This window comes from Panthera pardus, unplaced genomic scaffold (genome assembly GCF_024362965.1).
Source record: "Panthera pardus isolate Hobbes unplaced genomic scaffold, ASM2436296v1 HiC_scaffold_24, whole genome shotgun sequence".
NCBI lineage: Eukaryota > Metazoa > Chordata > Mammalia > Carnivora > Felidae > Panthera > Panthera pardus.
Genome location: NW_026526810.1, coordinates 34,759,214 through 34,774,874, shown reverse-complemented (window position 1 = coordinate 34,774,874; position 15,661 = coordinate 34,759,214). Strand labels below are relative to the sequence as shown.

The window sequence follows — 15,661 nt, the reverse complement described above, 5'->3', positions numbered from 1 at the left end:
CCAAGCCACTTTGTTTCTTTCCTTTTCTGCAACACGCTTGAGCATGCGCCCTCCTCCTATTGTAGCTCTCACCGCCCTTCCCCCAGATGCTGTCACAGGTGCTGGTGAGAGCCAAGGAGACGGCAGCATGGACAGGGACACTTAGGCATTTCCGAGTGTCCTTGGCTTGGGGAGAATCCCACCTTGTAGGCTAGAAGTTGTGTGTGGTATGAAGAAGTGCCCGGTGTTGATGTTTATGTCCAGCAGGAGAGAAAAGATGGGCAGTTAGTGATAAACCTGGCCTACAATGTCTAGACGTTAGCCCTCTGTCCCTGTTGTCATCCCGTTTGGCTTTATTAAGCCTTTCTTGGGAAACTAGTACTTTTTAGTCAGAGCAAGTGTCTCCCAGACAGGAGGCTTTCTGCCATGTTCGTTTGAAAACATCGAGATGTTATGGAAAGAAAAACAAAAATTCATCAGCAGGCATTATACCAGTTGCCACTGCAAGAAAAATCTGTGGGTGTCAAAAATATTTCCAAGCTGAATATCTATTTCAAGTATGTGTTCTACAAAAAAACTTCACGGCAGCAGGAGACGTGGTAGAGGCCTTTAAAATTAGTTTTAATAGGATGATTCTGTAAGATCTAGCCATGGCTTAGAGTTAGCACTTAATTGGAAGAAAACTCCATTTTTGTGGATCCTAAAATTTGAGAAAGCAGAAATCGGATGGGGTACTTCACACTATGCATGGACTCACCTTGGAGGCCACCTAAGATCAGGATCTGGGACCCATTCAGAAGCCCCCATGGGCTTCTGTTTCCCCTGCCACAGTGGAGGGGGCTCCCTTGGGGCTCAAAAATTACGTGATTTCCCTGGTGCTTTAATCTGTTAGATACTTGAGTTTCTTTTGTAGAATGAATTTCCAAAAAAGTTCTTAATTCGAGGTCACTGACTAGATAACTACTGATATCAGAGCCTAATGCAATTTCTTTGGGGCCTACGTATGATAGTACCTTTTATGCCAGTGTCTTACGATGAGTTGTTTTTCTATTTCAGTAAATAAATGTTATACTCCACCACTACTATAAGCTCCCTTACTCCAAAATGAATATACTGCAACTGAATCCACTTCTGTCCTGAATGCTCCTAGAGCAAGACTTGGTCAGTTAAGAAAGAATGTATGGCTTCTCAGAACTTCTAAAATGCTGGCGTCGTTCTCTGGATTCACCAGACGTGCCCTGAAATGTTATTTTGATAACATGACTTGTAAAAAATAAAAATGAGCTTGGAATCTCTCATAGTTCAAGATGTGGTCATAAAGAATGGGGAACGGAAAAAAAATTGTACCTATGTATCCATCCTGTCTGATGTTCCATATGGGACCATTAGCGACCAACTTTGAGCCTCTGGCACGAAATTAGTCATCACTGATGCCCAGAGGGGTGACCAGGCTAGTAAGAACAGATCCTCATGGAGTCCGAGAGATGGAGAATCTTAATTGCAGCCCTATGACCTCATCCCAACACTCTAGCTCCCTGAGTCTGCTTTCTCACTGTGAATATAAGAATGAATATAACTACAGTGTAAGATTTGTTTTCCTCTTTCTCAGAATTAAACAAGCATTGGAAGTGGAAATGCCTCACAAAACATTTGGCACATGGTAGGCACTCTTAAAGACGTTTTGCTGTTGCACAGCATTGCAGATACACCTGATGATGCTGCATTGTACACTTAAAATCGGTTCAGAGGGTGAATGGCATGTATATTTTAACACACAAAGAAAAGTATTGCTATACCTGACCCTCACTGCAGTACCTGAAAGGTACCAGCCACACCTTTAACTTTCCTTAACCAAAGGGGGACTTAACCATACTCAGGTGCACAGAACATTAGTGGTGAGTGGACAATGGAGGGCATCCAGCGTGACCACCCCAAATTGTGAGACTGCATCCCAGCCAGCCTGGGATCAAGGTCCTTATGCTTGCCCCACTTAGCAGAGCTTCTCTTCAGCTACCGGGGCTGTTCTGGTCCGGTGCTGGTGAACTTAGAGCAGGGCCCTCCTAGCTTCATAACACCTGCACAGTCATGGCCGGAGGTCTTCCCCAGGTGGAGCCGGGCCTCACATTCCCAGGGGGCTGAACAAGCTCCACCTCGATGTCATGTCACCTGGATTTCTTTCCCCCCTTTGGTGAGCTGTGGCTAGTAAGTCACTCCTTCTGCTCAGCCGCAGAAGATGCAAATACGGTTTTGCTTTTGTTTTTACCCAAGAAAAATAAGGCTTTTCACCACTCCTAGCCACTTCATCATTGTTTCAACCCATTTTTGAGCCTTAAGGTCTGGAAGAGGATTCCACCACCCACTCTTGAGATTTTGATTACCGATTATTTAAATTTCGGTTATTGATGCCAATGGAGCAATTTGAGCGTAGTTTATTCACGGTGAATTTACATCCTGTTAAAGAGTCTGGTCTGGAAAAATAGTCTTAGAATTTCCTGATTTGAAATTTGTGTAGAATGTCAATGCTAGCAGCTTGTACCTTTTAGAATTGGGGAAGGGGGGGAGGCAGCAGATGGAGATTTGGGGCAGCTTAGGCCTACCTGCCCTGGGTGTGGTTTGTCAGCCAAAAGACATAAATGGATGAAGAGCCAGGTGATGGAGCAGTAAGTAGTTGGGCAAAAAAGCGCCCTTTGTGGATGTGAATGGCATGTGACGCCATTTTCTTTTGTTATAGCAAGCAGATGAGACCCTGGATTTTGAAGAACAGATTTTGGAAGCTGCTAAATCCATTGCCGCTGCCACGAGTGCCCTGGTCAAATCGGCCTCGGCAGCCCAGAGGGAGCTGGTGGCCCAAGGAAAGGTGGGTAAACCCCTCTGGCCACGTGCTGGAACATTGCCACAGCAAGAGCCTCTGAGGGCTGAGGGAAAGATGTGAACGCTCGTGGCCCGCACTGAGGAAACCAGGGCTGCGTCCTCCCTCACTGGATGGCTCATCTTTGCCCCATCTGACTGAAAACTCTGTTCGCTTAAGCCTGACCTCCAGAAGGACGGGTTTGGCTGCTGGGCCTCTCATCTGCTTCTTGTTAAGGAAAGCGTCCCATTCCAGACAGTGATCAGGGCCTGAACAAGACGTTTATATTCCCACTGTAGATTAAGCTATTTAAAGATGTGAACTGTCATATTTTCCTAGCGGATGGCTGGAGGAGCACCGTGGTCAGGGACTTTATATAATACAGTTTCCACCTCCAACGTCTCAATCCATTTTGGAGGACTGCTGAGCTAAATGCCGTCCAGCTCTGCAGTTAGCATTTTCCTGAGCCCATTGATCAAAAAAGGCCAGTCTGGTTTCAAATCTGAGATTTCTTTTATCTGCTTCATCCCTAGTAACCCATTCCATCCGCATTAGCATGAAAGCATAGTTCTGTTTCAGTGACCCAAAGGATTGTTAGTATATTAGAGTACTCCTGGATATAAGAGGGTCTTACAGTTTAGAATACCCCTGGTGGTGCTCCCATACAACATGGAATGACTCCATCCAAATCGCGCCTTGCAGACAGCCTCTCAAATATAGAGGCACTACAGAAATCCTGTCAGGTTGTGGGTTTGGGGAATTTCGTCACCATCATTTTCAATTATTTCTGCCTAATATTAAAAGGCTTTGCCATCAGTGTATAGGTAGATGGATAGGATTGCACCCTGACCTGAGAAAACTTGTAATATAGACAGGAAGTTAGGTCCAACGAGTGGCCATCTGTCTTCCTCCACGAAGTGGCTTGTGAGCTAAGCCTTGTCGTAGTCCAGACCACAGACTTCGGCTCCTCTTTCTAAACCATCGTGTGTTCTATTGCTCATTATTGACATATGTATTTCTCTCCAGCCAGTATGTGGTCTGTCCCTTTGTGCTTTTCCCTTATGCTCTGTAGATATAGCAGAGTGTTGACCTTATTTAATCAAGTACTTGTTGACCCATCAATATGTAAAGACTAAAAATGGATCAATTTTAAGATTTTAGGAATATCTTACCTACAAATTTCAGTCTCTTGATAAAGGGCTGACTGTGCACCAGATTGCTAGGTACTAAGAGAACCTAACTTGTTGACACATTGAGAAAGTTGGTAAAGGAGGCACCCCTGGACTTGAGTAAACTATAGGCTTATAGACAGGACCTTGGGGTTTTATCTGATGTTCACCGAGCCCTGGTATGGTGCCTAATAATTGCTGGCAGATCCCTAATTTCATATTCAAATTGAGGTTTGAGATCTCCTCTCTGACCTCTCCAGGCACCTCCCGCCATGTAAAGGTATGTAAAGGTATCCTCCCGTAGCCATTCCCTCTACATCTGGACAGAAAATGTTTCACTTCTTCGTATAATTTCTAAATCAAAGCAGAGATCATCTTACATCTAGCTTCCTACTTCTCTCCCCACCCCTGACAAAATAGTCTGTATTTCCTTAAGACCAAGGTCTGCACTCCACCATACTAAAGGAAAGGCACTATCTTTTTTTTTTTTTTTTCCCCATCATCTGCCAGAAAGTCACAGCATGGCCTGAGGGTCAATGATCAGGAGAGATGTAAGTTTCCCTTGGCCCTTGAAAGAAGAGGGCTCAGTGGCTCCCATGTTTGAAATGGAGAAAGGTCAGCAGAGGAAATAAGCATGTAAGGACAGCCCCAGTCCATCACTCCTGAGCAGTTTTCCCAGAAACTAAAGGGAGACCATTCTGAGCCTTTCAGATTAAGTCACTGTGGCGCCGTGGACCGCAGGCAGTCTCAGAATGGCAGAATCCCACATGAGAAAGGGTGTTCCCTTCTCACGCCGGTGGTGCTGTGTGTCCGAGGAGACGTCGTTCTCTCCAGTTCCAGAGCAGGGTAGAGTCTGAGGGGCTGCAGATGACCCTGCACCTTCCGGCTCTCATTACGGATTTCTACGCTCTCTAGGTGGGCTCCATCCCCGCCAATGCTGCGGATGACGGACAGTGGTCGCAGGGGCTGATTTCTGCCGTGAGTCACCTTCTCCTTCCTTCCCATTTGCTTTTTGGGTCCCCTGAGGGAGTTTTGGGCCTTGGGTCACTTCTCTGTCAACTGTCCCCAGGCCCGGATGGTGGCAGCTGCAACCAGCAGTCTCTGTGAGGCGGCCAATGCCTCTGTTCAGGGACATGCCAGTGAAGAGAAGCTCATCTCATCCGCCAAGCAGGTCGCTGCTTCCACGGCTCAGCTGCTCGTGGCCTGCAAGGTGAAGGCCGACCAGGATTCAGAGGCCATGAGGCGGCTACAGGTAATGGTCACTGATGCTGGTGGGAAAATACTCCTGTTGGAGCGGGTAAGTGTCGCCAACGGGGACGGTCTCACTTCCTTGGCATGACCCACCAGGCCTTCCATTGGCTACCGCTGTCCCACTTTTCTCATTTTTACCACGTACGGCCATGCATCCTACAGCTGCTGCCCCAGCAGACTGACATTGTCCATGTGTGCCTTCTGGTCTCATGAGTTGGGGCCCTCTCTCACCTAGAATGTCCCGGCCCCTCCCCACCAGCCCAACCTGCTCGTTCTTCATGACTCCTCACTAGAGTCCCCTCTTCTAGAAAGCCCTCCCTGACCTCCTGCATGTCAGGCAGTCATTCCCTCCTCTATCCTGCCAGAGCCCCTGGCCAGACCACTCTTGGGGTTCCTGTCACCTGATACCACCGTATTTATTTTTATATCTATCTTTCGGGAGGCTGTGAACTCCTTAGGCACAGGCACCACATCTTTATCTTTGCCTCTGTCACACCCGAGATGGTGCCTATTCAAGAGCGGGCCCTCCTCCACTGTTGGCAAAAGAAAGCAGAGAAAGGACTGAGGCATTTATATGAGACTGTGGCTAAGGTTTCCCAGAGCCCAAAGGACATGGTTATTATGTAGGTTATAATCCAGTCTCTCCCAGTGCATATACATTTTCCTGATTGTTTTAATTACAGAAGTGTTTTAAACATAGCGAAGGAAATGGTTGAATGAAAAAATCACATAGCCTCGACATCTTCCCATGTCAAATGTTATCATTTTTTTCTCTTCCTGTTTTATGTCTATACAAAATAGTTGTGTCTACTTGTAATCATAGCAAGAGACATTCTGCTTTTTTTCACGTAACATTTTATCATACGTGTCTCTTTACTTGAAGACAAGGCGTCATAATTTCTCTATGCAAAGCTAACTGGTCCATTCTTCATGAGTCTCATTTTTAATGATTGCATGATATTACATCAACTGATTATGCCAGAATTTCCTTATGCCTTGGACGTTTTGTTTCCAGTTTCCTAGATTTTCCAGGTATTTAGAATATAGACTATTTCTGTTGCTGAAAAAAAGTGTTTATACGTCATGAATAAACTCATAAATGGCAGAAGTATGAGAACAATTTCACCAAAACCCAGAACTCTAATTTTATTTTGCAAGTCCTAACATGTATTTCTGTTGTTGGGTTCTCCTGAGTCTCTCTCTCACCCACCTCCCTTTACCTTCATCTGACCCCTGGACTAACCCAGGGGGGAAATGGGGAGCTTCATGTTGATGACATGTGGTTTGTGGGTTTGGGGGACACTTCTGGCAAAAGCATCCTGAGTTAAGAGAGACCTGGGTTCAAGTCCTGCCTCTGCCATGTATGAAGTATGTGATCTTAACACAGATGACTCAAAACCTTTCAGGCCTTAGTTTGCCTCAGCTATAAAATGTGGCTAGAGATACCTCACTGGCTCTTAGGAAGGTCAAGAGATGTGAATGTGCTTTTCTAACCCCCAAGGACTTACACAGACAGAGCACAGCATCACTCTCTTTATCATCATTGCTGATTTAACTGGATGCTGCAGTGTCCTATCTGAGTCCCTTGCAGTGACCCAGAGGTCCCGTGGGGCTAGACTGATCTGTAGTCAAATCCCATCTCTGTAACATACTAGCTGCAGGGTCTGAGGTAAGTTACTCGACCCCATTTCCTGCCTCAGAAAAGTGCACTGATGACCTCTAAACTCAGAAAGCTATTTTGAGACCAGGTTTGTCATATATATTAATTGGCTTCCCCTTCTCTTCTTGTGCAAAAGCCCTCATAGTCCCTGTTGGTGACTTGAGATCACCAGCCAGATGAGCTAGTTCCCTTTGAGAAAAACTCAACTTTCTGATGGCTAATCCCCACACACAAGCCCTTGACCCAGAGGTGGCCTGGGCAAGGAATATGGGAGTCTTAATGCAGCTTTGACCACCCTTCGAAGAAAATTCCAAACCTCAGGGGGCAGAGGACAAGTCCCCAGGGCCATGCTTCATGAGCATTAAGAGTAAGCCAGTATGAGTTCACATCAAAAAGCTTTTCTTTACCTGTCTCTAGCAATTGCCCCATCCTTGAGCACTTGGCATAAAGCCCAGCTGTGACTCGGAAAATATACCTGTCGAGGCCCTAGTTACTGTGGGGCTCCCAGCCTTCCCATGCAGGGATAGGTTGTGCTTTCCTAGCCCATCATTCTCTCAAGAAGCATTCAGCAAGTGCCACCCCTGGGCATCCAGTGTGCCAAGTACTAGGGATGCAGAGAGAACGGTCACAGCCCCTGCCCCCAAGTGACTCACTGTCCAGGAAGGGAGAGGCAACCCCAAGTGTGGAAATGGCCACAAAGAAGCGAGTGCAGAGCACGCAGGGAGCACTGTGAGTAGGTGTTGGTAAGGCCAAGGCAGACAGGAAGAGTGCTATCTGAACCACATCTTTGAGTTTTTTTAATTGGATGGGGCAGTGGGAGATAGTTTTCTAGACCAAGGAGATGACCACTGGGCATGCTTCTATTAACACGTTTCACATTGCTACCATCATTTGTGTACATAATTTTAATTCTCCCTCAAAAGTATGTGTTCTGGGGCGCCCGGGTGGCTCAGTCGGTTGAGCGGCCAACTTTGGCTCAGGTCATGATCTCACAGCTCATGAGTTCGAGCCCCGTGTCGGGCTCTGTGCTGACGGCTCGGAGCCTGGAGCCTACCTCGGGTTCTGTGTCTCCCTCTCTCTCAGCCCCTAACCCACTCGCATTCTGTCTCTGTCTCTCTCGAAAATAAATAAACATTAAAAAAAAAATTTTTTTAATAGTAAAAGATAAAAAAAAGTATGTGTTCTTTGGGAGCCAGGAACTATATCTCATTTATCTGTGAATGAGTGAAGGTTAGGTAGGTGCCAGCATTGGTAGAATCGTTGGACAGCTGGACAGACAGATGGATACTTGCTAAAGAGAAATTCTGTGTTATAATTGGATGATAAGCCATTCATAATCCCATGAATTGTACTCTCATGTCTATTCTTGGTGAATCCAAATTGGCTGTTTCTAATGATATAATGTATGCTTTTCCCCCCTCTCCAGGCAGCAGGAAATGCTGTGAAAAGAGCCTCAGATAATCTTGTTCGTGCAGCCCAGAAGGCAGCATTTGGCAAAGCTGACGATGACGATGTTGTAGTGAAAACAAAGTTTGTAGGGGGCATTGCTCAGGTTTGTGATTAAATCTAGACAGTGTTTACTCCCGAGATGGGCCTTTTGTTATTACAGAGACTCAAAGTAACAATGACTTCAACAGGATGGAAGTGTATTTCTCCTTTGGGAAACAATTGTGGGTGTAGGCAATCTGTGGATGGTGTGCTGGTTCCTTTGTGTGTCATCCCCAGGCTCCATCTGCCTTATTCCCCCCACCATCCCTGAGATGTTGCCTTGGCCATTTGCTCCAAAATGGGTCAGTAACCACCCTCGCTTCCCAGCCATCAGAAAGGGAGAAAGAAGGGACCACAGGACCCTGAAGTCGCGTCCCTTGCTCCCGCTCACATACCATTGGTCAGCCTTTAGTCACATGGCCAACCAACCCGGTGCAAAGGATTCTGGAAAATGTAGTATTCTTTTCTGAGTACCCCTGTGGCTAGGTAAAAATCAGGGATTCTGTTACAGAAAGGGGGAAGAAGAGAGAGTGAAAGGCAGTAGTATTATTTAAATAAAACGACGAATTTGGAAATACTACCCACTTCACATATTTGGCCCTACAGAGAGAATGAACGATAACCCCTTCCCACAACTTTTATAAGAGCAGCTGGGCTTCAGACTCACACAGGATTGCATTCTCGTGCATGGTAGTGAGGAGCGAACTTCAGGAAATCAGGCCTGCCGTTTAGGGTACGTGCTAATACAAATCCATTATACATGATCGGTTTTCTTATCAATGCCCAGAAGTTACTCATCCCCATGCATTCCTCAGCTCTTCCCAAACCACTCCCAGTAGACATACACTGGGTGCATTTTTATCAGAATCGATTTCTTGATGTGCTAGTTCCATGAGAAGTTCCATGAGGAAAAGTCACTGATCGGATAAGGTGGGAAATACTGCCCTCTATACCTCCACCTTGGACTAGCACAGTGATGGTTAGTAGAGGCTCTGAAAGGGCCCACAGGAAAGTACGCTGTTTGGCTTTCTTGAACACTTACTTACCTTTTTCACCTGTTATCTATTAAGTGATACTCCTCAGATCATATCTTAGAAACATGAAACAAATATATGAAAGCTGTCAATTGGTTAAGGACTCCAGCTTTAGCTTCAGCATCACTTGGCCAAGTCCTGCTCCACTAGCTGGGTGTTAAGGAAGGTAGACCCACATCTCTCAGTTTCTAGTTACTCGTTGGAAAAATGGGACATTCAATAAGGACTTCACCGTGTTGTCACGAGGATGATGGGACGCTCCGTGCAAAGTGTTTACACAGCATCTGGTGCATAGTAGGGATGCAGTAGATGTTTGCTGTTAAATCATTGGCCAGAAGCCACTTAATTTTCTTGGGTCATTTGGATCTCAAAAACCTAACTGTGGCCCATAGGCTGGTCTCCAGCACTAAGATACTTAGTACCGTTGTACGGCTGTGTATAGCAGAAGCTATGGGAACTTATGAGACAAGCAGTAGAGTTGGGAGGGCAGTTTCCTGGAGAGTTCTAGATTCGTCCAGCTTGTCATTTTTCCTTCTAGATCATTGCCGCCCAGGAAGAGATGTTGAAAAAAGAACGAGAACTGGAAGAAGCGAGGAAAAAACTGGCCCAGATCCGCCAACAGCAGTATAAATTCCTACCCACTGAGCTGCGGGAGGATGAAGGCTAAGGCCAGAGCCAAGATGGCGTGCCCCAGGGAACGACTTTGCAACAAATAGTGTTCCTGAGAAGCTGGGACTTACCTGGAAACTGCCTGCCTCCCCTGGGGCCAACGCAGAGCCCTGAGTGCTCATTCTCACGTCTCTGTCCTGTCGGGCACCGGCTGCATGATCGTGATGTCACACGGTACAGTGTCCCACCCACAGCTCCTTCGCCACCTCCCCTCATGCCTCACCGTATCTCAGGAGAGAGGGGCGCACGTTTCGTGAACTGTTACCAAAAAAAAAGAGAAGTCAGTATTATGTCGTTCTCAGACACTTTTGCTTTTGTTGGTCCTTCTCTAGGCCTGCTCCTGGGCCTTCTGTGAAATCTTAAGAGGAAACAAAAATAATGGCTTGGGGGAAAGCATTGATATCCTAGAGATTATTCTCCCTCTCAGGAGAAGATGGAGGTTGGAGTTGGACATGGCTAATAAAAGCTAGAAACGTAAACCAGTGTGGACTCCAGGAGGGCCACTGCCGTCCTTCTGTATCTCAAGCACTGGCTCACCCAGAGGATGGAGAATTCCTGCTCCCATTTGCACGCTTTCTTGCCTCAGTGTGTAAGCTCCTTGTACAATCTAGATCCGTCTTGTATTCTGTGGCCCAAAAAAACTGAACGATTATTTTTTTCCTCCGTAATCCAAAGGGCAGAAGTATGGGGGACTGTCAGGGCTCGGTGAGCAGAGGCTGGAATAAAATGTGTGGGCTCCTTACTCTGCAGAGACTTTTTCAGTTCATACAAGTCCCATGGCCTCTGATGACAAACCCATGTCCTCCGATGACAGTCCACTCAACACCCCCTCCGAAGCATCCGAGGTGGGGATTCAGCTAGAATAAAGCACTTCCTTGGTGACTGCCAGGTCCTACCCAGGGTCCTCTGCTCTCAAAATGGTTAGATTTCAGAACTGCAAGGCATCTGTTTCAAAATCTGTCCCCTGCCCTCCATCCCAAGGTGCAAATTTGTTCTGTGTCTTAATATTCTTACAATCTAGATGCAAACTAAAATCAGTGTGAACCTTTAACAAGTAGACTTGCTCACTCTCGCATCTTTCAAGGGAAGGTATATGGTACATCCAGAGTACATCTTCCTGATGCTGCACCTCCCAAATTTCGTATTATTTTCCCTCCTCTCTTTTTTTGCTCTCCTTTCAGATCCCTTTCTTTAAAAGGGCATTTTAAGGCCTTGAATTTACCTTTAATCTGAGTCTTTAATCAGAACAGTACATGAAGGACGAATGACTCGTGGAATAGATCCGAACGCCAGGTAGCCAGCGTCCGTGAGAGAATTCATGAGGGGAAGACGATGGTAACGGACGTCCATGGGTTTCAAAGCTGATAACCGGTGAAGGCGGCCATCCTCCACTTCTGTATAGTAATGTGGCATCACGTCTCCTATTTCATCCACAGGATGGCTTCAGTGTCCCACCCAGGGTCAGTATTGACGCTTGGGTCCTCAAAAGGCATCACTTTTAGACCTTGCCCCCTGGTCCTGCTTTAATAGACTCTAGCCTGTGGCATAATTTTAAAATTTAATTAAACCTCTGACCGTTGCCCGTATTTATTAGAGACTTGTAAGCACTATACATCAAATTTGTTTCCAGACAAGTGGAAAGTTAGAGGAAATACAGTACAAATAAAAAGCGGAGAGAGTGTAGGGCACTGGGGGGATGTGGGTACCAGCTCTGAAGAGGAGGGAGCAACAGAGCCCTGGCCTCTCAGGAAGAAGCTCACACACTCTTGGTTCTCCCTGAGTGTAGCTAGTACAACTCTTCCTCCCTGCCCTGGGCTGTACCCTCTCAGACCTCAGGATGAAAACTGAGGGCCCTCTGGACTTGGCAGGGGTGAGGGTTCTACCCGAGAGATGTTCCCTGGACAGGCACAGGGTGCTTTCTGAGACTCTTAATCAGACCCAAAGGCTCAGAGTCAAGGTGTGTTAATGGCCTCATGTAGCAGGACCCAGGGAGCCCCTCCATGGCCCACCCTCCCCATATTTTCTTCCAGGCTGTTTGGTTCCCTCTCCTCTTCCCACCTGTCCCCTGTCACATCCCGGCGTCCCAGAAGTGAGGCAAGAGCAGACAGGGAGTTCTCTGTCCCTGCCTCAGTCATTGAAAACTTCTATTGCATTCGATACAGAAAACCCTTCAGAGAGAGGCAGCAAAGAGGCCTGTCCTTTACAACTTGAGAGAACAGGCATGAAACCAAGCTTGTTCTTGTATGACCTATAGAAATACACTCTTGTCTCAAGTGTTCTGCTGCTAGGAGCTTTGGGGAAGTTGGTTCACAGTTATCATTATCACCGGGCGTGGTGCTGGTTTTTCACCTGTCCCTTCCTCGTCCACACTGCAGACGTGTGTGTGTGCATGACCTTGTGGCTGCCTTCACCTCTTCCCATTTCATCAAATGGTTGAAAGACTGTGCTTCAGGAGTTATTTAGTAGACTCTACAGCACATGACCCCAAATGGCATTGAGGGGGCTTCTGGTTCTTCTTCAAAAGGAGCTAAGGCAGATGTGACTTGTGTTTGGGGTGTGAGCCTTCATTGAGGAGCCTCTAACAAGAAGATGGTTTCAGGGTAAAAATGGTCCCAGGCCTGGAGCATAGAAATGCTTCTGTCCCTGTGAAGGGAAAGCAGGTGTCTGCCCCATGAGGGGAACTGGCACTGGGCTTCGAAGCTTTCAGCTGATCTTTGCGCCCCAAAATTTCTATTTCAGAAGGTCAAGAAAGGAACCTGAACTGGACTTAAGAACTGCTCGTTGATTTGGGAGTTCGGATTTTGTTTGGTTCTGCCTTTCAAAAGTCTTGGAGTGTAAGGATGCTTAAAGCCACATTCAGTTAAGCAGCCAGCCCTTATTTAGACTGGCGGTGCCCCAGCAGGTCAGTGTGAGTGGAACCTTGAGTCCTGGGCAGCTGTGCAGTCAGGTGTCATGGGGACCCCAGGCCACCTACTGAGGAGCCACGTGATCTTGAAGGATGAGCCACCTGAACCACTGCAAATGCTTTATCACAAATACCCTTAGGGCTTCTCAGAGGCTTTCCCTGTGTACTTTTTGGGTGTTTCGTCAGTCCGTGAGTTTCTAGTAACCAAAGCCTATTCTAAGTTTATCAATGTATTAGTACCAAATTTCACCATCCCCCAAGACAATGAACCCCACCACCAAAGTAATCCCAAGGCCGAAACCTCATGCAGGAACCAGGCTGCAGGACAATGGTGGTAAGCAAGCTGTGGTCTCCACTCCCCGAGGACTTGAGGACCTCCCACTGATAGGCCACCTCCTCCTCCTCCTCAGCAGTGAACCCTCACATCTCCCCAAGCTCTGAGGTTCTGGGTCATGGCAGAGCCTCAGGGGATTCTGGCTTTGAGACCCCAGGACAGACTATGAGCATGTTCAGTTCTCAGACTCATGGAGGAACTGTCCCCGCTGCTGACCAAGGGAGTAGCCACCTCTGAGACCCTTAGGGGAACGCAAGGAGTTGGGGACAAATGTTCCCTTCAGGCTAAGAGGCAAATAGAATTCAGAAACCCAAAGATCTTAACAGCTGTGCTAGGGGCTCGGGTTCCAACTCCCCAAGGTCTCTTCCAGGTGCTGGCCTCCCCAGTAGGGGGCCTCAGGGGAAAGGTGTCTTCGTCCACAAGCAAGGTTCTACCACCTTTAAAAGTCCCTGAGATGACAACTCCGTCTTTCTGAGCGTCTGCTTGGTATGTTTATGGTCATTAGGAACAGGCATGTGACAGAGCTTCTGGTGACTCTAAAAAAACACAATGAAGGGACATTTCTGTACAAGAGGTTGGGATTTGGCCTTCCTCTGGGCCCTGCTCGGCCTTCCCGTAAGCGTCGGCCTCTCCTTGTTCCACAGTGCATGAGTGTGGGTCTCCCTCCACCACCTTCCCACCTGGCTGCAAAATCTAGGAGCAAACAGGAAAGTTAAGCTCTGCCCTATGTCATAATGTCTTTATTGATCTGGTCGCATAAATTATTTTTTTTTAATTCACCAGAAATAAACTTTTAAAGGAATGAGCCTGTGTGAAAATGTCCTGGGAAATGGAAGGAAGGTGGGGAGAGGGAGGAGGATGTGCCCTTTTTTTATGGGCGAGAAATTCTACCTTGAGTACAACCCCACAGTTAACCAGGCGTGTGTGTGTGACAGGAACGAAGTTCGTGTGTGTGTGTGTGTGTGTGACAGAGGCAAAGCCACAGGGACCACTGTCTATGTAGCTTTGCTGGCTCTGGAGGAAATTCAGAGAAATAGACCATAAGTAGGAAGATGATTATTTTCCTCTGAAAGAAGCAGGCCCCGTGGACAAGCAGCTTGGAGCTCAGTGACCATGGTGTGGTACCCAGCTGACCCTGCGTTACTCTCCGACCCTGAGGGGCACCTGACCCAGGAAGATGAGCTTCACCTCTGACAGCTGAGGCTGAAATGCAACCCACAGGGATTGCACCTTCTTTTCTGTGTTGGGGGGCGGGGGGAGTGCAGATGGCTTGGCAGCATCCCTGTGGGGGGAAGCCAGACTCCGAAAACTGTGAGGCGTTTCTACTCTGCAAGAGGGCGATGTCAGAGAATCACCACGGCAACGGAGAGTGTGCCCGCTATGTCTCACAACTAAGAGGATTATTTCCCTCCCTGAAATGGTGATGGAGGATCTCTAGGCAAACTGGTGATTTGTTTCTATCTTTGACTTGACGGAAATGGGGCTCAGACCGCAGACGGCCTGAGGTGCAGTCCAGGAGGGAGTGAGGGGAGCCATTGTTCCTGTGGCCCCCTACGTTTCTTGCCTCCACAGCAGTGGGGAAGGTGCTGTGGCCGTTTGGCGGAGGGGCACAGCAAGAAGGCGGCAAGGCACAGGAGTGGGAGGGGAGGGCTTGGAGGCCGGCTATAGGAATTCACATCCTCTGTGCAGCTAAATCAGGCTGGCCCACAAAGACCTGAGTGCCCCATCGCCCGCTCTGGGAAGGACACTGGAGACCGTAGAGAAGGTTACCAACACTTGAGCCAGGGCCCTGAGCAAAGAGGGCAGAGTCCTGGAGTTGAGAAAAGCCTCACGAAGAGGGCATTTGGCCTGACTCCTAACGGATAGTTTTCCCGGTAGAGAAGAGGCAGGGGTTAGCATTCCAGGCACTAGGGACCACCCCATGCAGAGGCCTGGTTTCTGAAGGATGGATCGCTTAGGGGAACAAGGAGGAAGTCGGGGCTTGGGGCGTGCGGCCCAGAGAGGAGGGCGGCCAGGAACACCGCACAAGGGCCGCTGCATCCGGCTGGGGCACTTGGGATTGTTATCAGATGAATTCCTCTGCAGGAAGCTCAGAGAACTCGTGATCAAAGCGTGGTGATGTACTGACAGAGGTCAGCCACTCAGGAGTGCGTCGGGGCCCAGACTATTGTGCCAGAAAACTTGAGAGCAAGGAAAGAGGGTGTGAGCCGAGAGCCTCTCTGGCAGGAGATGCCACAACAGGAGGGACTGACTTAGAGGGGAGCGGATAGAGCGCTCATGTCTAGATAGCTAGTTTATTGTACACTTAGCACATGCCAGGAACG

General features: G+C 47.8%; 1 protein-coding gene across 1 annotated transcript in view; it reads left to right on the top strand.

Annotated features, from left to right (window-relative positions):
* TLN2 (talin 2) overlaps positions 1 to 14,139 on the top strand; it is a 438,961-nt gene extending 424,822 nt beyond the window's left edge. Inside the window, exons 55-59 of the mRNA XM_019441905.2 lie at positions 2,711 to 2,836; positions 4,912 to 4,974; positions 5,066 to 5,248; positions 8,334 to 8,459; positions 9,968 to 14,139. Of these exons, the coding sequence (XP_019297450.1) occupies positions 2,711 to 2,836; positions 4,912 to 4,974; positions 5,066 to 5,248; positions 8,334 to 8,459; positions 9,968 to 10,096 (627 nt within the window). The 3' untranslated portion in view covers positions 10,097 to 14,139. The remainder of the gene's footprint in view (positions 1 to 2,710; positions 2,837 to 4,911; positions 4,975 to 5,065; positions 5,249 to 8,333; positions 8,460 to 9,967) is intronic.
* The last annotated feature ends 1,522 nt before the right edge of the window (positions 14,140 to 15,661 follow it).